The 23,223-nt window shown below is 38.8% G+C and overlaps 1 protein-coding gene across 5 annotated transcripts in view; it reads left to right on the plus strand.

Moving 5' to 3' along the window:
• Window positions 1–16,599, plus strand: part of si:dkey-97m3.1 (fatty acyl-CoA reductase 1) — a 194,555-nt gene extending 177,956 nt beyond the window's left edge. For all 5 annotated transcript variants that reach the window (XM_043709497.1, XM_043709498.1, XM_043709501.1 and 2 more), the window contains 4 exons: window positions 8,673–8,844; window positions 9,770–9,899; window positions 13,901–14,028; window positions 15,637–16,599. In XM_043709497.1, the coding sequence (XP_043565432.1) occupies window positions 8,673–8,844; window positions 9,770–9,899; window positions 13,901–14,028; window positions 15,637–15,799 (593 nt within the window). In that variant the 3' untranslated portion in view covers window positions 15,800–16,599. The remainder of the gene's footprint in view (window positions 1–8,672; window positions 8,845–9,769; window positions 9,900–13,900; window positions 14,029–15,636) is intronic.
• The last annotated feature ends 6,624 nt before the right edge of the window (window positions 16,600–23,223 follow it).

Raw genomic sequence — 23,223 nt, forward strand, 5'->3', positions numbered from 1 at the left:
TTCACACTCTGCCTTGCTACACATAGCAGAAGTGGGCACTGCAGATGCTGGAGATTAGAGTCAAGATTAGAGTGGTGCTGGAAAAGCACAGCAGGTCAGGCAGCATCTGAGGAGCATTCCTGATGAAGGGCTTTTGCCTGAAACGTTGATTTTTCCTGCTCCTCGGATGCTGCCTGACCTGCTGTGCTTTTCCAGCACCACTCTAATCTTGCTACTCATAGCTCCCATTCTATTTCAAAATCCTCATGATCTGCTCCACCAAGATCCCAACTTGCTGCATCCTTTTTCGAGTCTGCTACACCATGCCCTTGTCTGATTCATTCTCTGTTCCATGGAGATTCTGACCTGCTACATACCCCTTACAGTCTGCTTCACGAGATCCTTGACACTTCTCCCAATCTCTTAATGGTGTTGCTCTTCACTCTTGGCATTTAAGGCAAAAATATCATTTTAAATGAAGCAATAAGAACAGAGTGGCATCAGTTATCACATCTTCCAACATCATCATCACCTCATTAATGTTGAGCAGTGCCCAATCCAGCAGTCAGCAAGCAGTCCAGCATTACTGGGTAACAGGAAACATGGTGGTGATTTTAAGCATGTGTAATGGATTGTAAAACTTGTGGTCATTATTTCCTTCTCCCTAGAATTTGGTAATAATTGAAGCCAACAATAAATCGCCATTTGCTGAAACTGTATGCATCTTTAAACTGTCATAGCTGTCCAGTTCCTTCAGATAATTACCTAATATATAAACTCTGAAAATGTTTAAACTTGTCCACAGGAGTTCATTTGGACAGTCACATTGACACAAGGAAGATCTGGACTGACAGCTTTACAAATTCCATCACAGCATGTTTTGTCATCTCAGATCATTTACACCAGTCATCAGGTGTCTTTTCCCTAGGGGGTATGTTTTTAAGGTGAGAGGAGAAATATTAAAAAAAAAGAGGGGCAACTTTTTTTTTTTTACACAGACTGGTTTGTGTGTGGAATGGACTTCCAGAGGAAGTGGTAGATGCAAGTACAGTTACAATGTTTAAAAGACATTTGGATAAGTACATGAATAAGAAAGGTTTGGAAGGGTGTGGGCCAAATGCAGGCAGGTGGAACTAGTTTAGTTTGGGTTGGGCTGGTAGGACTGAAAGGTCTGTTTCTGTTCTGTATGACTCCATTTGAAGAAAAAAATAAAATCAATCTTAATATATAAATACACTTCAGAAACTGCTTTCTCTGTTAGTATTTTGTGTATTTCAGGGAATAACTCATCAAATGTTCAGCAAGTAGTTTAACATTAAAGATCATGAGGTGGTTTTGGATAAATTTCCTCTCAACCATTTGCTTTCAATCTTATTATCATCCCTATACTGCATCCTGTTTATTCTAATGTGTTTGTGCCCTTGTCTGAGCTATGGGTTTGATTTATGGTCCCCTGGTGGGTGTGTATTCGAAGGGATCATGTAAATGTGACTGGTGACTCACCAGTGGACTTGCTGCCCAGGCTGAGCTGGTAGCCATAATACAGTAGGTAGGAGCCTCCCTCACCCATCATTTTGAAAGAAAAACTTAATGGGCAATTGATTGATCAGACCTTTATCGGTCAGAGTATTGAGTACAGGAGTTGGGAGATCATGATGTGGCAGGACATTGCTAGACCACTGTCAGAATATTGCGCGCAATTCTGGTCTCCTTCCTATCGGAAAGATGTTGTGAAACTTGAAAGGGTTCAGAAAAGATTTACAAGGATGTTGCTAGGGTTGGAGGATTTGAGCTACAGGGAGAGGCTGAACAGGCTGGGGCTGTTTTCCTTGGAGTCAGAGGTTAAGAGGTGACCTTATAGAAGTTTACAAAATTATGAGGGGCATGGGGTGGCGAAGTCCAGAACTAGAGGGCATAAGTTTAGGGTGAGAGGGGAAAGATATAAAAGAGACCTAAGGGGCAACTTTTTCACGTATAGGGTGGTATATAAATGGGGTGAGCTGCCGAGGAAGTGGTGGACACTAGTACAATTGCGACATTTAAAAGGCATCTGGATGAGTATATGAATAGGAAGGGTTTGGAGGGATAGGAAGGGTTTGGAGGGATATGGGCCGGGTGCTGGCAGGTGGGACTAGATTGGATTGGGATATGTAGTCGGCATGGACGGGTTGGACCGAAGGGTCAGTTTCTGTGCTGTACATCTCTATGACTATGAACTTGTTAACAAGGGAATTGACCCAAAGATTGTGCTGCCCACATCATAAAATGGATGGTGTGGACAGACAGGCGAGGGTGAAAAAGCTGGTTTTTAAAGTGACTTTGGGGATAACATCATTTGGTGGGTGCTCCTCACACTCCTCTAACATTGCCTTTGCTCCTTCCTGATTACTCTCCAATAACATCAAATCCTTCACTATTCTCCCAAAGATGCCTTGATCCCTCCCTGCCCGAGAAACCCATGACCACCCTCTTTGGTTCATTAGAGTTCTCGGTGTGCCTGCTTGCAGAACTAGCAGTGTCCATCACTGAGTTCCGATCCTCTTGGAGCTATCAGCCAATTAGATTGGCTGGCAGCGATAGAGGGCAGCCATAAAGGGGCAGAGCTCCCAATCTCTGCTTATTTACTCTGCAGTGTATCATTGTCACAGACTGGGCACTGTATAGGTCAGGCTATTGACAGACTTCTGAATGGGGTGGGGGGGTGGGGGGAAGTGGCAAGCAGAACATCTTCCTTGTGAAATTCAACTCTGCGTTTTTCAGTAACCGAGTTCAGATGTTGGGTTTCCTTGCATCTTCTCAGCATTTGCCCTTCATTACTCTGAGTCTGTGAACTCCATCTTTTTCTTTCCATTCTATTTCCTGCATTGCTTTATATATTGTAGACCTTTACAAATTTCTTTAGCACTAAAAGGGTTTCCTTTTAAAGTGAGAAAGGAAAGTTCAAGCTTATATGTTAGTTTCTCATAGTTCATCCTCTGCGAGATAACCCTTGCTGCTTTCTTCTGCATTGTATTTCTGTTCTCATAGCTCTCCTTCTGTTCACAAGCCTGAATGCAGGTATTGAAGGTTTTTAATAAAATTTATTTTTACATTCACTCACAAGGTGTACCAATTACTGGCTGGCCAGCATTTATTGCCCATCCCTAGTTGCCCTTGAGAAGTGGTGACTTCTTTCTTGAACTGCCGCTGTCCATCTGCTGTAGATAGACACACAATGTCGTTAGGGAGTGAGTTCCAGCAGTTTGACTCAGCAACACTGGAGGAACGGCATTATATTTCCAAGTCGCGACACTGAGTGGCTTGGAGAGGAACTCTAAGAATGGCAGATAATGGTGTTCCTGTGTATCTGCTCCACTTGACCTTCTAGATGTGGTTGGGATTTGAAAGGTGCTGTCTGAAGAGCCATGGTGAAATTCTTCTTGACCCAATACACGGACATCTGGAGATCAGAAGTGAACCTATATGCAGCTTAACCGGACTGGAATCTTTCTGGGAGAAAGTAAGGACTGCAGATGCTGGAGATCAGAATTGAGTGTAGGGTGCTGGAATAGCACAGCAGGTCAGGCAGCATCCGAGGAGCAGAAGCCTCCTTGGATGTTGCCTGACCTGCTGTGCTTTTCCAGAACCACACTCTCGACTGGGAATCTTCCTGGCACAAGGTTAATCCAAATGTGGGTCCAGGGTGTATGATAGCAGTGAGACCTTAATTTCACCTTCTCAGTAGTAGTCAATTAAGAAGCTACTATTAGGCCTGCCATTGAATTAAAGACAGTAGGCAGGCTGCCCATTCAGAGGGCTATTAGCTCTGCAGCCTTGGCTGTGCTATTGAGAGAGCTAGATGTTGCTGAGGCAGCAAGGAGAGCGAGAGAGTGCCTTGTATTCGAGGGTTAGGGGATTGTGTGTGTGCCAGGACCAAACAGGGCAGGCCACAGTATTCAAAAGGGTAAATCCTCCAGTGGCAACATCGCCATCTTTGTGGAGGGGGTTTGGAGATTGGGAGGGGAGATGGGAGAGGTAGAATGGACTCCTTCCTGGGCTCTGGAGCCTCCTGAAATTAGGGCACCAATACCCACTTCTTTATGAAAGCTGCCTCCATGGACATGGTGGCTTTCCCTTGTGACAGAGGTTCTGCTCCTCCACTGACAAACTGACAGTAAGGCAGAACATTCTGTAAATTGGCTGCAATCCAGTGGAGTGACTCCATTTCCTGCTGCTGGGGAAATAGCTCAGTAGTGGGACAGCATTGGTGAGGTGACCTGATATCGCTCCCTGGCATTTGAACACCGCCCACCCCCATCTTGGCTTGTAGCCCACCGCCCAGGGGCCAGTCAAATCTTAGTCCAAGGATCCTGTTTGCTGGGTTTACTCTCATTTCTTGCTTTTAGAACATTGTGAATGACAATTTAGCTAGCCCATTGTCAAAATGGCAAGCTTGGAGGATACAAGGTATTTCCTGTTTCCAGCGAGGAGTATACTACATGTGCTAATATTGGAATTTATTCCCATTTACTAGTCCATGTTCTCTTCACAGAATAATTATTCCTCCACAGCCGAGTGCAATTTTTCAGTTTTACTACTTTGAATTGGAACTTACAATACAAATTATTTTATGTGTATAAGAAACAGAAGGGTCCTAGGCACAGATGCCTGGAACAGCCTGTTTAACACTTCCCTTTTCAACCTAGCTGTTTCTGGTAATAATATAGCTTTAGAAAATACTGCTTAAATATGTCTTTTCTGTCTTGTCACCCATTTTCAAAGAATCAGAAACAGTGTGTTAGCTGAATAAACTGTAAAGTATGCATACACACTATTGCAAGTCACATTCATAACACAATCGAGTAATTATTATTCACTTTGCTGTGTTGGCTCAATGTGTTAAATGTATCAAAAGGTATTATTGCATACACAGTGCTTATCTCAGAGCCACTCTCTTACAAATTAGTTTCATGGACAGAAAGAATCTATTTGTGTTGATTGCCATTTTCTACTTATGCTCCCATATATGCAAAAATGTACTGCATTTTATCAATTATGGTCAATCCAGCAGAATTATTTAGTTTAATTTCCTAATTTTTAGCTATTAGCATCTTGTTTAACTATGACCAAACATTACCTACAACATCTGTTCAGAAAATTATGTCTCCTGCATGGCATTTTTTAAAATGCTTTGGGCTATGCTATATTTTTGGATCATTTGGCTCTTTATATTTTCCTATTTTTCTTCAAGTAGCACAGATGCACTGAAGGATAAGAAATTAGTTGCAGATCTGTTGGGAATGTATTAGTTGTAATAATGTAGATAGACATTTTGGGGGATTCTTGCACATTACCTAAGAGACATGTCAGCCTACATAATGACAGTTGTTAAGTTTATTCCTAACTTCTGAAATTCTTCTATTTGATCATTGTCCTGCACAATTTTGATGGTGATCATGGGTTAGAAGGAGCTAGGCAACTACCACACAGGTTAGTAGTGCTACTTTGAGTATCTACTTTACACGCTCATCCAGCATTTTCTGTCAACCGCTTTTAATTGTTAGTTAAAACCAGTCCATGCTGTTCCCTTTTTTGCATAGTCTTCACCATCCTTGCAACTCTGACCTGCAATCCCATTTCATGCTCATCATCACTTACCAGTTGTATTTTCAATCTTTAAATCCTGTTTTTTGGAGTTCATTCTCCAAATTCCTCTGCTTTTCCAAGTTTGGAACCTCGACACCAAATCAACTGGAAATCTCTTAACAGTATCAGCAAAGAAATTTTCACAGATCATATAGTTTCAAGTGCCTTGGCTCATTTGTGTCTTCTGATGAGCTTTTGATCTTGATTCAGGAATGATGTGACTAATTGAAAAGTATTTTTCCCTGTGCCACTTTGCTAATCATCTTAATTTGGCATCCTGCTGTTTCAACCTTTCTGCCAATGGGTATAGTTTCACTCTATTTGTTCTGTTCAAACTCATGATTTTGAACACCTCTTAAATCCCCTCCCAATATTCTGTTCCAGAAGATAAATAACCCAGCTTCACCAACCTATTCGCATTACTTAAGTTCCTCATCTGAAACCATTCTTGTAAACCTTTCCCTGCACTCACATTCTCAACCTTCCTGAAGTGGGGTACCCTGAATTGAACATAGTACTCCGGTTGAGGGCAAAACAGTGCTCTATGAAGAATAATCATAGCTTCCTTACTTTTGTAATGTATACTTCTAAACCTTTTTCTGAAACAATTAGGTCATGTTAAAGTCTGTCACATCCTCCTTAAAGTTGAGAATACTTCCAAGTTTTATGTCATTTGCCTAAGCCTAAGTCATGAATGAATATCAAGGTAATCAGTGGTCTTAGAATCCACCCCTTGGAGAACCATGCTATACATCTTCCTCCAATACAAGAAAACAATAATTCACATGACATTGTTTTCTGTTACTCAGGCAACATAAGCCTTGGTGCCAATGCCCATTTTATTTCATGAACTTCAAATTTACTGGTAAATCTACTATGTGATTAATCAAACCCACACTAGAGTGCATTATTTATTGATTTGCTGACCTCACCTGAGCCACTAGAATAGCAAAGGGAAGGAAATTCATAAGGCAATTCACCCGAGTTATTCTACACTTCCATGCAGATGATTCAGTTCAGATCTGGCAGAATCCTCAGAACACGTTGCTCACTTAATCAAGGATGTATAAAGTACTGGTGGGCCCAAATATGGGAACGAGAATTTAAGGTACAAGATCCAAATGTTAGAAAATATCTGACAATTGCTACATAACCTGCATTCCTTTTGGAAGGCTCATTGCAGAAAAAGTGTTAATTTAAACTAACTGTGAATCTTCCTTTTGTTTGGTTCTACTCACCTGACCATTAAGCTGTCAAAGGAAGATCAGTTTCACTTATCAGAAGGACAGGGTGAGTGGAACTCATGTTCAAAGTGGTATGGACATCAGCAGTAAATCCAAATGTATCACAAAAATGAAAGCTTTAGTATTATATAGAGATTGCAAAGATTTTGAGTCACCGCTTGAGTCATTATTGTTGACTGATAGAATTCCTTGTTGACTCTGGATTAATCAGTTTTCAATATGATCATTTAAATAGCTTGGATTTTCTGTTTTGGAGAATGAGACTTGCCAACTCTGGTTAGAGGCATTCGTGGATATATCCAGATCACACAATAGCACACCAGCTGATGCCTGATCATGTAACCTAAATCAATGATTTTGAATTTTGTTGGGTCCCCCGGAGTATATTTGTTCATGTAGCTGTTAGACACGTGAGCCAGGAGGACAGGAGGACATAACCAATCAATGAGGGATACTGAGGAATTCCACACCTTTTCAGAAACCCCTGCAACTGTATCCAAAGCTGAATTCCCTTTGATTCCCAGCTCTGGAATCCCCTCCCACCAGCAGAGCACACAGTTGTAACTTGACCTGATAGTGGTGAGGGTCTCTGTGATGGCAAAATTAAGTTGCTGATCCTTGGATGTTGGAAGCAGCACTTGGGAGAGGTACCCTCCGTTTCATGAAGTTCTCAATTGTTTAAGCATTAGGAACTCTAACATCAGTGCACCATGGGCAAGGCAGAACTTCCACTTGCCACAATGATGCAGCACTGACCTTGACTGATTTTTATGGCTTTAATATTTTTGGGATAGACTATCCATGCTCCAGGGGGATGTTACCTGAAGGAGATGGAGAAGCTGGCTTTAGAAGCAAGTCTGTTGTATTAGAGCTGTGGTGACTGGGGCTGCCATTGAGGGGAAGATTTGTTTCCAAAAGAAAGTATATTTCTGTATAGTGGTTCTTCTTCGGGAACTTAATAGCACCTAACCTCTACAAAATGAATTAAAAGCAACCAATGGAGCAATTTCTGAAGTTGTGTCAGCCTCTGTCCACTGCAGTTAAGCTGGGATCAACTCGAAGCCAATTGAGGATGGAGCTGAATCATCTAACTACCAAATTTGTTTAACCTGTCGTGAACATTTTTAACCATTCCATTAGGCAGAAGATAAATGTAACCATGGACTGTACAACTTTTTCCTTAAAAAGGAAGCTTCAAGGATTGTACTCACCTGAATACAATACATAAATTAAAATGGATGGAGAGGTTTCTTTGTAATCAAAATAATCTGCGACTTATTTCAATTAAATGATGGAAAGTTGGTCAGTCTTCCTAATGGGCATGCTTAACATTTTATTTGTAAGAAGACAAAATGATCAAAGTTTTTTTTAAGAATTGGAACTATTTTAAATAACATTTGGTTAAAGGATAATTTTCCAACTATTTGCTTTAAATATTTGATTTTTAAAGACTTAGCCAAACAGAGTTATCCATCTCAGAGATCATGATGTGTCAAAGGAGTTATGATAGTGAGTAGGTTTAGTGTATTTAATTATTTTTATTTCAAACATTATGAGGTCATGAAATTATCTACAGAATCTATCTTTAGTTTGTCTCAGTTTATGCTATATGCTGTACTAGTTGTACATTTGAGTATGTTTATGTGAAATATGGCACAATATTTTTGTGCGAAACCATGTTCTCTGGAAAAACACAAATCCCTGTGACCTGATTTTCCACCCTGCTTTGTTCTGAGTAGAAAGCAAGCCTTCAACCTCCTGAACAAATTATTACGTATAGCCCATCATACTAAAATTAATTGATTCTCTTCCTGCTTTTCCTAGAGTACCATGTCATTTCCACATTTAAGAGGAACCCTCTGGATCAGGCCTTTAGAAGGCCCAACGCAAATATTACATCAAACTACTTGATTAATCAGTATTGGATTGCTGTCAGTCACAAAGCTCCTGCTTTGGTTTATGATCTTTATCTGAGGCTAACGGGGCAGAAACCACGGTAAGTAAACCCTTGAAACCTTTTCCGAATTAAAAAGAATCTTTCATTACAAAAATTTTGCAAGTTGCTTAAAATGGTATTTAAGATAACATTGATAATTAGGTCTTATAGTTAAAAGCCATGTGCTCAACATTCTTTGGAAAACAACTCAGTTAAATAACTGATAGCTTAATGTATTTTATTGAGTTTTATAATCATGAAGTAAAAACTATCTCTGTCCTTTCTCTCATGCATGTATGCACAAAAGAAAGAGAGTGTAGAACCTCCTTTCTAAAGAAAACACCTACATTTTACCCAAGTCAGATTTTACAGTTTACTAGGGATGCAGTGATAATGCCACTAGACTAGTAATCCACAGCCACATGCTAATATTTTGGAGAGACGAGTTTGAGTCCCACAATGATAAATTTGAAATTAACCTTTTCAAAAAAAAAAAAGAGGAATTAAAAGCTAGACTAATGATGACATTGTAACCATGTAACCATTTATTGTTGTAAAAAGCCATCTGATCCACTGATGTCCTCTAGAGAAGGGAACCTGTCATCTGACTCCAGACAATTAGTAATGTGGTTGACTCTTCACTGCCCTCTGAAATATATAGTAAGCAGTCAATTGTATTAAGATGGTACAAAGTCTGAACAAAGGAATGAAGCCAGATGGGCCACCTGGCTTCACCCTAAGCACTGGAAACAACAAAGGCAAATACAGCTTTTTCAACCCTACACAGTTCTCCATCCCAACATCTCAGCTGTTAGTTAAGTATCAGTCAAAAATAATAATTTTCATGTAATCCTGCCTTACAGAAAATATTATGTAACTTCATTGCAACGCATGAACTTTAATTTCCATCAAAGCAACTAATGATTACAATGTAAGGATTGAGTAACTGAACAGAAGCTCTACATAACTGTACATGCAATTGCAGAATGATGAAGATTTTCAACAGACTTCATAAATCCATGATGCTGCTGGAGTACTTCAGCAGCAAGTCCTGGGACTGGAGTTCAGAGAACATGAACATGCTGCTGAGTCAACTCAGCCTCGAGGATAAGAGGGTAAGCACAAATAGTAACCACCATGCAGGAGGGTGAGCAGCCATCCATACTAACCCTCAAATAGCTGACTAAGTAGGAAGGTGACCACTACTGTAAATTGATCTGTCTTGAAGACATAACTTCCATACTCACTTTAACAGGACCTCATGAGTAGTATAGGCACCTTGTTTAATGTTACCTTGGAAGCTGAAATTTATGTATAAGTCTGATGCTTTTGGACCTGTTACCTTCATATGAAAATTACATTCAAGAGATGGCGGTGGGAAAGGCTCGACGGCATTCTATTGACTGTACCTGCATGGTGTTAGCAACTATTGGTGGTTCTCCCCAGCTGATGTGGCTCGACGGCATTCTATTGACTGTACCTGCATGGTGTTAGCAACTATTGGTGGTTCTCCCCAGCTGATGTTAGCTACTGCATGAAAAATCAAAATTCATGTTACCTTAGTTATGCACTTTATGTATTTATACACAACCAGACCTTCAGCACTGTAACTATACAAATATAAGCACAAGGTCACTAGTTATATAGTGTGGCCTGCAGTGTCACATATATTGTGTTCTACTCTGTCATGCTGACAGGAAATGCTCGTATCTGAACCCAAAAATATCCCAGGAAAGTAACCACTCTAAATAATAATATTAACTCACTGCACCTCGGATACAATGCTGAGTACATCAAATAACAGCACTAATGTTTCCCAGCAATAAGCATCAAATTAAGATGCCAAGGCTAGTTTTATAATTGTAATTATTAATAATTATCAAATAAAAATAAGCCATTGTGGGGATTTTAAAACATTCAAATGGAGTATTGAAATGAATACATTTATTGTGCTTTTTTTGGTTCAATATCAAGTGTATCAAATTCATCCATTGTCTTGGAGATTAATATATACATACTTGCAGTGTGGAGTATTTGCAGGGAGGCGTTTAGAATCCACAGTTCTGTGAAGCTGCATGGAATGCCATCCTTAGCAACAGCAGTATGTTGTAAATTATTCATTTGCTGCTGTCATTGGATAAAATGGATTTCTCAGGCACATGACAGGCAATGGAAGGTGGAACAGCTGAGTGAGCCATCTTTGCAGGGAAATCAGTACAACATTTGTTCATAGCATGAAAAGCCATTAACCTTTTGAATGCTGGAAGATATTTCATTACACATTCCACTAACTTCTGCAAAACAAATTTCTATTTCCATTGGCTGATTTTATAAATCTGAATTAGACGAAAGTATTAAACTTTCAAAAATTGATTCAGACTGAATATTTTGGCAAGGCATGCTAAAATAAATCGGCTTTGAGGCAGCTGTTGTAAATAATAGCGATGATGTCAAGGAAGAAAATGTTGGTGTACAGTGATGTAAGGATACCTTAATAAATGGAACCCACTATTACTGAAGATCTGTCTGAGATGATATTTTCCTTTGATGAAGAAATTATGGCAGCTTCTAGAGAGAACAATGTTCTAATTAAACTTCATCTTCTCCCAAAACAATATTTGGAGAGATCTTAATTGTATCATCTTCAATAGTAGAATAACTGGCTACCCATTTAACATGTCATGAAGTACAATCTGCAGAAAGTTATTTCCAACAATCAACCACATACACAACTATCCATCATTTGAACAAATATATATCTATTGTATCCTTAAAAAATAGCAGTAACTCATTGATTAAATAATTTGTTTCAAAATTCATCAAAGTGCTATTAAAAAGGTAGCATATATAAGTTTTAATATTTTTTTGAATAGTTTCACACCTGGAGATGTAAAGGTGAAAACTACCTCAACTAATGTCCCATGAACAATGGGAACAACTATGGTGTTGCTATAGGGTGCAGCTGGGAGTTGCCCAAGAACACAGCATTGGACTGGGAAGGGACAGGGCTGTCCAGATAACTATTTCTATTTATATAACATGTTTGACATAGAAAAACTTGCAAGTAGGTTTTGCAGGCCTGTAGAAAAAAGTTAAATAGTGAAGTGTGACTTTTTAAATATGAGACAGAGAAAAATTGGACACACTGAAACAAACTGCCTTGGATTGATTCATCAATGAAAGGGCAGCACGGTGGCTCAGTGGTTAGCACTGCTGTCTCACAGCACCAGGGACCCAGGTTCGATTCCTGTTCTTGGGTAACTGGCTGTGTGGAGTTTGCACATTCTCCCCGTGTCTGTGTGGGTTTCCTCCCGCAGGCCAGGTGAATTGGCCATGCTAAATTGCCCATAGTGTTAGGTGCATTAGTCAGAGGGAAATGGGTGAGTTACTCTCCGAAGAGTTGGTGTGGACTTGCTTGGCCAAAGGGTCTGTTTCCACATTGTAAGGGAATGTAATCTAATGTAAAACTAAATTTTACAAGAACCTCCATCTAGTGGCTTATCCATGAACTGCAAATGTCACTGCTCTGAAATATGTTTATCAGGGAATCCAGTAACCTTTTCTTTTATAACTGAGTAGTCACATGATCATACAGTTAGAAACATCTATTAAATATCAGTTCACCATTTTAATTTAATGTTCAACAGGAGACAGTTTATGTAAATGCTTTTTTTGGTTAAGCTGTCTGGATATTCAACTTTCGCTTCTCTCTTACCATAAACACATGGAAAGACATCAAACCAGTTCTTAAGCCCATTGACTACTAAAACCAACAGATTGAGGTCTGTGTTACACCTGAGAAGTCTGGTTAAATAGGGTTATCTGCACACAATATTTGCATATGGGGAGGTGAATAAATAAAATGGCTTTAAAACAAATATTTTACAGTTAGAAGTGTGCAGCAAAAAGCAAAAATCCTCATGAAATCCAAAAATGCTTTGCAATCAATGAATTACTTTTGAAATTCCTTTACTCTTGGGAAGTGCGGCAACCAGTTTGTAAACAGGAAGGGGTGACACAACAGCAACTGAGATAAATGATCAGGTGATTTATAAGTGAGTTATTAATTGAGGATGAATGCTGACTGCAATAGCAGGAGCAGTCCCTGTTTTCCTTTGGATAGAATGGTAGGACTGGAAGATGGGCTGAAGGAAAGATAAGTTGCAGACATTTAGGTAGATATATCAGAATTCTCAGTAACATTTATTCTAGTCAAAAAGGACTTGATAAGAAGGATGAACCACCCGCAGTGGTGAAAGACAGTTAAAGAGTATATCCACTCAAAAATTTAGTCATACAAAGCAGCAAAAACCAGTAGGCCGGAAGATTGGAAATTTATAGGAACCAGCAACAGGTGACTGAAAAGCTAATAGAGAGGGAGAAAATTGATTATGAAACTAATTTTGACAAGAAATATAAAAACAAACAGCAAGAGCGTTTACGGATATACAAGAAGAGAATAGCTAAAGTAAGTGTGGAACCCTTAAAGGAAGAAACTGGGGAAATTGATAACAGGGAGTAGGGAAATAGCACATCATTTAAACCAATAGTTTGCATTGGTCTTCATGGTGGAAGACACAATAAAAATTCCAAAGATAAAAGCGAGGTGTTCACGGTAGGAAATACCTTGTAATCGTCTCTATGATAAGGGACAAAGTACTTGACAAACTAATGGGAATAAAGGAAGACATGTCACCAGGAAGTAGCAGGAGGAGTTCGTGGAAGCATTGGTTGAAATATTCCAGAACTCTCTGGATTCCAGGAGGTTCTAATGCATTGGAAAACTGGTAATGCTAGCTATCAGATGTTGTGATTGAGTACTGCTGCAAACTGTGGGTAAGAAGTCATAAGAATGTAGCCAGTTTACAGCAGCAACACTGAATTCATAGAATGAATTGTAGTTTGTCCTTGTTTCTCATAATAAGCAAATATTTCTATGCAAATGGTAATCCTATCCAAAGGTTCAAACAAAATAAAATGAAAGTGTAATCCAAAAATTTGATTTTAAACAAAGTTGTTCGTGAAAGAAATTGCCAGCCTGAGTCTTTCTGCAGCAGGTGAATAAAGGGAATTTTGAATTGGGGCAGTAAGGTCAACTTTTATTGTATGTTTGCAGGGATTCAATTTTGATGTTCGCCAGCTTCATTGGCCAGAATACATTGAGAATTACTGCATAGGAACTAAGAAATATGTACTTAATGAAGACATGTCTGGACTTCCAGCAGCACGACAGCATCTAAAGAAGTGAGTACAAACATCTTCACTAGATGCTTATCTTTTGTTTTTGCAAAACTTGTTTTGATCAAACAGGAAACTGATAATGTATGGTCACATCCTCACCATCTCAACTAGCATTTCATTTTTGATGTAGACACCCAAAGAAAGTAGGCTAGTTTCAGTTTTCTTCTCAAAGAAAGTGATTAAAATGAATAACAGGAATATAAAGATAATTTTGATATGCAAGCAGTTGATGGTAAGACACCCCAAGGTTATACATTCAGTGATAGTTAACTTCTTCAAATAAAATGTTACAGCACAGATGGAAGTCTCCTCCTGTACTCAAGTTACAGTAATATCAAAACCAAACTCGCATACAAGAACAAAGTCCCCATAATTCATGAATATCCCCGCAATTTGCCTGCATCACCTTCTTGCTTTGGCCTATAGTACGCATCTAGTGGTATAATTGCTCCATTATTTTCCTCAGTTTTATATAAATTAATCCGAACGTGTGACCACTCCTCATTTCAATGCAGAATAGATTATTTGATCAGTGCCATATATGAAAAATCGTTTCTCATATCACTTGTGCTTTTTTATTGCAACTCTAATGCTGTATTTGTCTTTCTCAGTCATTTATACATGATGTTTCTCTTCAGTCATCCTTTGGCTTGGTGTCCCATTTTCCCCCCCAACAGCATAATTTAACCTCACCGTGAGCCCTGTTGTATACAACAATGTTCATCTTGTACAGGTTCATCCTGACCTAGAACTGGTTCCAGGAATGAAGCCGTTACGTCTTCACAATTTCTGCAGCCATGCATTGACCAATTTTCTCTCATTGTTCTTAAACTCACTAGTTTCCAGCACTGGGAGTATTCCAGAATCTTCCTATCTTTACAGGTTTTGGATTTAACTGCCTCTTCAATGTCTTAAAATTTGAAGGCCTAAATTCGTGCTTCCCTCATGGGCATGACTTTAAACTGCTCCCCTTCCCATTTCATAATATTATGTATATGTTGATGAAATAGTTTCTCCTAACACCAGGGCAGCAACACTATTTGGCAGTAAAGATGGCAGAAATGTCTCTCTATTCAACTCTTGAACACCTTATGATCAGTATCTGAAAAGAAAGCATCGTCAAATTAATGGTTTAGGTGTGGAGACTGAATGCTAGTGAGAAGTGGAGGCTGCTTTCTCATTGGGGCAGAAGATTTAATGATCAGGATTGCTATATTAAGTACAATGTGCCAACTTAAAGTGGCGCAATGAAATTTTAAAGATGAAGCTTAAAAAAAAGTACACTTAATGAGCAAATAATTCTCAGAAGTAATGCCTCAGGCTCACTTTAAAATTAGTCTAATTTGCTTTACACGCAGCAAAGGCATCTCCAGAGACTGACCTGTTTGAAAAGATAACTCACTGTTGTAAGAAGAAACGTCGGAAATGGTGCAGGATAGTAACATTTGTACCTGTCAAACTACTTCCACTAAAATAATGCAAATATGTAACAATCTGAATTGTGGATAATTCACAAAATGGTGTCCTGAGCAAGTACCAATTCATATCTTAGTTTCTACTCATAAAGGCATAGGAAGGTGCATTGACATCTGCAACATTTTTTTTTTGCAGGCTACGAAACATCCGCTATGCCTTCAACACAATTCTCCTCGTCGTCATCTGGCGTGTTTTTATTGCTCGATCACAAATGGCTCGCCACATCTGGTATTTTGTGGTGAGCCTGTGCTACAAATTCCTGTCCTACTTCAGGGCATCCAGTACTCTCCGGCACTGAGGCCTACCCCATATGGCTTACTGCAAATTGAAGGACATCAATTTGCTGCAAATGACAAGCAACCTTTTGGAATATTCCCTTCCCAAAAAGGCCACAAGACTTCCCAAGCCATCGTAAAGAAAATACTATGACTCTGCATTCCAACGTAACCGAACTACACACTGCCAATGTTAAAATAAAGAACAATAGTATTTTCACACCAAGCGTATGCTGGTGTGACCTTCTGGTTTTCTAGCATTACCACCTTGTTCAAACTGATAACATAACGAGAGTTTTTCAATGTCTGTATTTCTACACACTGTCATGCAATACCCTGGCTTGATTTTACAGGTAATTGCTGGAATGGATTGTAAAGTACAAAATTGTCTCTTCTGCATCATGATATTTTGGATGCAGGGCCCTTATTCACAAAAGGAACCTGCACAGTGTATAGAGTTGATTAGTCCCAATACATTTATGACTGGTTTTGCATCCAGTTATCTTTGTGAATACGGCTCGAGGCCTATTGTACAGTTAATGTAATAAGAAATCACTTTCCAGCAATAACACAGTAACATTCTACTTCTTGGTGCTAAAATGGCAAAGAAAGCTTATTAAACATTTCTGGGTGTTTTACACTTGTCAAATGTATATAAAAGTTGACACTTGACCAAAACATATGAATTTGCTCCTATTTCTTGCAGGACACCTCCATTTCCCCCCTCCCTAAGTTTGCCAACATGCCAACAACTGGAGACCTTAGCAGCAACACATCACATTTTTATGACAACAGAATAAAAAGAACTGATATGTGAAACAAATTCTGTTGTGTCATGTGCCTGACTGAGAATCATTAGAGGAGAGGTATTCAAGACTTTATGATTGGCCAAGGCGATTCTTGATAAAACAGAAAGGAAGTATGTCTGGTGTTATAATCTTCATAGAGACAGAATCAGTTTTAGAAGAGGAATTCAAACTCACAGTTAATAGTTGAAAGGATGACACAACAAGATTCCATCTTTTGAGTCTTTTACAGTAAATGCCTTCAAAGCAGTTCACTAAATCCTATTTTCGGAAGCAATTTATACTTTAGAGTACAGAATAGATTAGAACTTCAAACAGAAGAAAAACACTTTGAGGTATACATTGTACTGTCCTTTAAGCAGACATTCAATTCTTCCAGAATAGTCCAAAAGTTATTCTTAGGTCTTAGAGGTTTCCTTCTGATTTTTTTTCTCTCCTAGTCTAAAAATGTTTAACCCCAGAATTGTCTTTCACAGTGCAAGTTTTCCTGGAATCTTCTCTATTTATCTAAAGCTTCCAGTTTCATTTGATCTACTTACAAATTTTTCAAGTCCATTTGCATTCCTGTGCGGCAAACCATAAAGAATTTCAGCAAAACTGTTTACAACCTAATATTCTCAACACTTTTCTGGAACTTTGGAAATTCCCTGTTTACCCACTGTTAATTTACAGGGAACTGCCATTGTCTCCAAATGTAAACACCTTCCACCTTCCCAATAAAATGACCTGGGTCTACTTTGGTCTTGAACACTCAAACCATCCGACTTGCTCGCAGACAGACTGCAAAATGGTCACATGACCCTCTTCATTTTTATACCTTAAAGTCACCGTCCCAAAACAATCTTATAAACCTCTTAATTGCAATGTGTAGAGCAGCTGGAAATCAAAACCAGATATGTTAATGTCATTTCTTCCAACACAAGTGGTGAAAAATTAAATATTACTTTTGATACTTGTAACAAAAAATATTAGCATCATGTTATTATGAGCATTCTTTGCTTGTCCAGTATTTCTAGTAGATTGAGAGTTTCTAAAGTGAACTATGGTAATTGTTTTCACTGTATGACAGAGACACAGACAGACACACACATTTAAGCAAGAGGCAGCAGAGATTCAATTAGCATGTAACTTCCTAACATAAATGTCCCTGCAAACATTAAGGTCCTCAAGACGAATGTATGGCAATTCATTATAATGGAAGATGATGCAAGTCCTCAACTCCGGTTTCCTCCCACAGTCCAAAGATGTGCAGGTCAGGTGAATTGGCCATTCTAAATTGCCCCTAGTGTTAGGTAAAGGGGTAAATGTAGGGGTATGGGTGGGTTACGCTTCGGCGGGGCGGTGTGGACTTGTTGGGCCGAAGGGCCTGTTTCCACACTGTAAGTAATCTAATCTAATCTAAGTATTCATAAGAATGTTGTGTGGCCAATAAAATGAAACTTTCACTCATCAATCATCCTTCAACAAAGTAACCATGAATTATGTTAATTATGTTTTTCACACAACCTTGATGAGGGAAGAGTTCTTCTAACAGTGGGATTTGAAGATTATTTTGTAAAGACAGATTGATTTCATATCTTGAAGTATAAGGTTTCTGCCTTCTCAATGCATTACCAAGTTGTAGTCTTACTTGTGGCATGTGTCCTGATTTCAAATGAAATTTGAATGATTTCAAACATATAATACAATTGTGCTGCAAGCAAAGTTATTTCAGTGATCTCAACATCTCCTGACTGAGAACAAAGGTCTAGTACTACTATGAAAGAAGAGAATAAAGTAAGTTTTTTATTTCAAACCTATTTTGCAGTTTTGTGTGGTTTACAAACTTCCCAATTGTCCACATTGTTTAATAGAACACTTGGGATCTGACTGATTCAGCTTATGTTAAGCATTACTTCATTTAATCAGAGGTCTTCCAGTTAAAGTCAGGAAAATATGGCCAACATTCTCAGTAAAAGCACACTTTAAGTGCAAAGTTTAATGGAGGTTAGCAGCATCTGGAATGTGGTCTGTCCAAATCAAAACTGCTCACTCATAAATCAGTTGTTCCTAGATTTTTAATGAATGAAATAGTAAGAGTTTTTTTTTTAAATCAAGCAACTCATGGTGCTTGATCTTCAAATGCAAAAATGAGTCAAATTATTATATATTTCACCATCCCTAAATGGTTGGCATTTTTTGTGAATGTAGAAGGAAAGATTTCTTGTGCTATTTTATAATAGAGCAATATCTAGTGAACCCATTAAAGGGCTTCTATTTTGACTACTCAACATCCAGTTTTCCAAGCCAGAGTGTACATTATTCAGATTCCATCCATTTTCACCAGCATTCTGTGCTTATTTAAGCAGTTTTACTCACGTACGTGGGCTTCCTCGCTCTCTTGCAGGTCTGGTTCTTTTGTCATATGTTCAAAGAAATTTCTGTCTGCTAATAAAATTATTACTTTAACCTCTGGTAATGAATAGAACGTATATTTGAAAAAAAATATTGAAACATAATGAGAATAACCTTCACACTTATTTTTATATTTATTCTTACTAATAACAATTTGCACAAATAACACACCTTTAATAAAATATCCCAAGGTGCTTCATAGGATTCTTATCAGACAAAAAAAATTATATTTTAAAGGAGATGGTCATGAAGGAAATTCCATAACTTCAGCTTAGATAGCTGGACATGTGGTTGTCATTGGTGGAACAAATTCACTTTGCGTTGTTAATGTATAAAGATGTAGTTGAGGAAGAAAGTATGGAATAAGGAATCAGTTAATGCAGAGTAACTCAGGTTTTCTTCCCTGCCTTTTGCAGCATTTCTAGTTATCTTATAAATTACATTTTTAATTAGATGTTGCTATTTCCCCTTGGAAAATTCAGTTTGCTTCCTGAATCTCTGCATTGCACAATACCCCTGTGAATCAATTATTTAATTGGAGAATGACACCATAAAACACCAGTACCGTATCTTGGCCTTTCCACCTACATGTCTTCAGAGAGAAATCCAAATATGATAGCAACAAAGTCATGTTATATCAAGCAGAACCATTGTGAATAAACAGGAAGACTAATTTGCTAAGGAGTTCCCTTAGGAAGTAATCATAAAGACTGCAATACCCAAGAGCTATTTGTAGTGTCCAGTTTGGCATGTTTGTGTCCAATTTGTGTGTGCAGTATTTTAACAAAGTCATTAACCTGTTTAAAATAACTAGGTCAATGACTGTGAAAGTAGTCCAAAGAGAAATTTGATGGAAATCTGTCAATGACTAGTTGTGCTACAAGTAGTGCACAAGGGAATTTAAAGTCCTGAAGCCTCCTTAACATATCTGTATATAATTATAAAAAGTCTTTGTCCAGATTTTTCACTTGACCAGACCTTAGTCAAATCTTAGACCATAAGTCTACAGAAGGAATGTGTAAATGTCAAATGAATTCTAATGTAAGTATAATGCATAATACATTTGTTTGAAGAATAGGCCATTGTATCCTGCTTGGATAACAAATATAAATTATGACTAAAAGCAAACAGATATGTCACTCACTAAAGATAGCAACTTAGTTTAATGAGTCTATATAAAAAGCAAAAGCATTTTAACAGAGTCGGCATTGAAAAACAGATGTTATGTTAAATATGTATTGAATCTTGTGTTAGACCAAAAAAAAATCACAGGAGTGATACCAGAATTGAAAGAATATATTTATCAGGAGAAGCTGACCAAGGGTTTTTTGGGTGGTTGAGGGATGATGTAATAGGTATCTGTCACAATTCGGAAAGCACGTTTAAAAACTTATTTCCATTTATGGAGTAGATTAAAACTATAACCACAAATATAACAGTCAAAAATAAATCCAATAGAGAATTCAGGAGAAAGCTCTATAATAAGAACATAAGAAATAGTTCATTTGGTCCCGAGAGCTTTCTTCATTCCTATATTCAATAAGATCTTGTACCTCAACTTCAGTTTACTGTCCTATCCTCATACAGAGTCAGAGAGGTGTACAGAATGGAAACAGATGCTTAAGTCCAACTCGTCCATGCCAACCAGATATCCTAAACTGATCTAGTCCCATTTGCCAGCATTTAACTTATATCCCTCTAAATCCTTCCTATTCATATACCCATCAGGTGCATTTTAAATGCTGTACCATCCCATACATGCACCACCCTCTCCGTGGAAAAGTTGCTCTTTTAAATGCTCTCCCTCTCACCTTAAACCTCTGCCTAAACAGGGAGAGGAACTGAATGCCATATTCCAAAGGCAGCCTCACCAATGTCCTGTAGAGCTGCAACATGGCTGCTGCTGTATGTACTTATACACATACTATACTCAATGCACTGACCAATGAAGGCAAGGATGCCAAACACCTTCTTCACTACCCTGTGTACTTGCAATTCCACTGTCAAGGAACTATGCACCTGCACCCCTCAGTCTCTTTCCCAGGGCTTTACAATTAATAAGTCTTGCCCTGATTTGCTTTATCAAAATGTAACACCTCACAGTAATCTAAAGTCCGTCTGCCAGTCCTTGATGCATTTGATCAAGGACCCACTGTACTCTGAGATAATCTTTTATGCTAACCAATACACCACCAATTTTGGGGTCATCTGCAAACTTACTAACGGTACTTCCTATATTCATATCTGTCCCTCAATCTCCTTCGTGTTTTAATAGCTGTCTACCTCAATCCCTCGACAGCGTATTCAGCACTTTCTAAAGTTTCACTTCTCTGAGTGGATAGTTCTTAGAATCACAGTCTTAAATGACAGTCTGTGACTCTTAAGTTTAGACTTTAAGAGAATCAGCCTTTCAGCACCTACCCTTTCAAGCTATATAAAATTGTTATACCCAATGATACCACAAATAGTTGGCGTGAATAGCATTAGTGAAAACAGAGTGAATGAGATAAACAGATCTCCTGTTTTCTGTCACTTTGCATCTTCTGCTTCACTGTTTCCTGACGTTTTCTCCCTGTGTACTCTACTCCATGATATTTCACTTCCCCTGTTCTGGAAAGTGGTATTGGCTCTATTCTAACCCTTGTGACGCTTAATTTCTAATGTTGAGCCAATCTTTAAATAATCTTGTGCACTAGTTTGGCCTTTAGGAGATGAACTCAAAAACAAACAGTGCAACACGGAGGAAACTCTTGACTACGTGGATGAGTGCCACTGAGTATTTGTTTAGGAAAAACATAACCAAAAAAATTTCACATTCAATGGTTTCTCAATTGTCATTTTAAATGCATGCTTACAGTTAACTACAGATAGATCTAACAGTTGGCAATGTTGTGAAACTTGAAAGGGTTTAGAAAAGATTTACAAGGATGTTGCCAGGGTTGGAGGATTTGAGCTACAGGGAGAGGCTGAACAGGCTGGGGCTGTTTTCCCTGGAACGTCGGAGGCTGAGGGGTGACCTTATAGAGGTTTACAAAATTATGAGGGGCATGGATAGGGTAAACAGGCAAAGTCTTTTCCCTGGGGTCGGGGAGTCCACAACTAGAGGGCATAGGTTTAGGGTGAGAGGGGAAAGATATAAAAGAGATCTATGGGGCAATTTTTTCTCACACATGTTTGGAATGAGCTGCCAGAGGAAGTGATGGAGGCTGGTACAATTGCAACATTTAAGAGGCATTTGGATGGGTATATGAATAGCGAGGGTTTGGAGGGATATGGGCCGGGTGCTGGCAGGTGGGACTAGATTAGGTCATAAAGGTTTACAAAATTATGAGGGGCATGGATAGGATAAATAGACAAAGTCTTTTCCCTGGGGTGCGGGAGTCCAGAACTAGAGGGCATAGGTTTAGGGTGAGAGGGGAAAGATGTAAAAGAGACCCAAGGGGCAACTTTTTTACGCAGAGGGTGGTACGTGTATGGAATGAGCTGCCAGAGGATGTGATGGAGGCTGGTACAATTGCAATATTCAAGAGGCATTTGGATGGGTACATGAATAGGAAGGGTTTGGAGTGATATGGACCGGGTGCTGGCAGGTGGGACTAGATTAGGTTGGGATATCTGGTCGGCATAGACAGGTTGGACCGAAGGGTCTGTTTCCATGATGTACTTCTCTATGACTCTATGTTGAGTCTAACTACAAACTTAAATCTGTGATTATTGCTGAAGCTAATACTCATCAACACTAATTACTACAAGTGTATTTCCATGGTAATTAGTGTGTTGGCACTTACCAAATGTGACTGCTTTCATTATAATTGGTTCTTTTGCGAGCTGATTTTCAGCATTTTGATAAATGCTTCACATTTGAGCATACACGGAATTTATTTGATGAATTTATTGAAGCAGCTGAAGATGTTTGGGACCTAGCACACTACCCTAAGGAACTCCTGCAAAAATGTCTTGGAACTGACAAGATTGACTGTCAACAACCACAACCATTTTCCTATGTGGCAGGTATGACTCTAGCCAGGGGAGAGCTTTTCCCCCATGATATCTACTGATTCCAGGTTTGCTAGGGTTCGTTGATGCCACTTGGTCAAATGCAGCCTTGATGTCAAGGGCAGTCACCCTCACCTCACCTCTGGAATTCAGCTCTTTTGTCCATGTTTGAGGCTGTAATGAGGTCAGGAGCTGTGTGGCCCTGATGGAATGCAAACTGGGTGCCTGAGTCAGTTATTGCTAAGCAAGTG

The sequence above is a fragment of the Chiloscyllium plagiosum genome, chromosome 19 (assembly GCF_004010195.1).
Source record: "Chiloscyllium plagiosum isolate BGI_BamShark_2017 chromosome 19, ASM401019v2, whole genome shotgun sequence".
Classification (NCBI taxonomy): Eukaryota; Metazoa; Chordata; class Chondrichthyes; order Orectolobiformes; family Hemiscylliidae; genus Chiloscyllium; species Chiloscyllium plagiosum.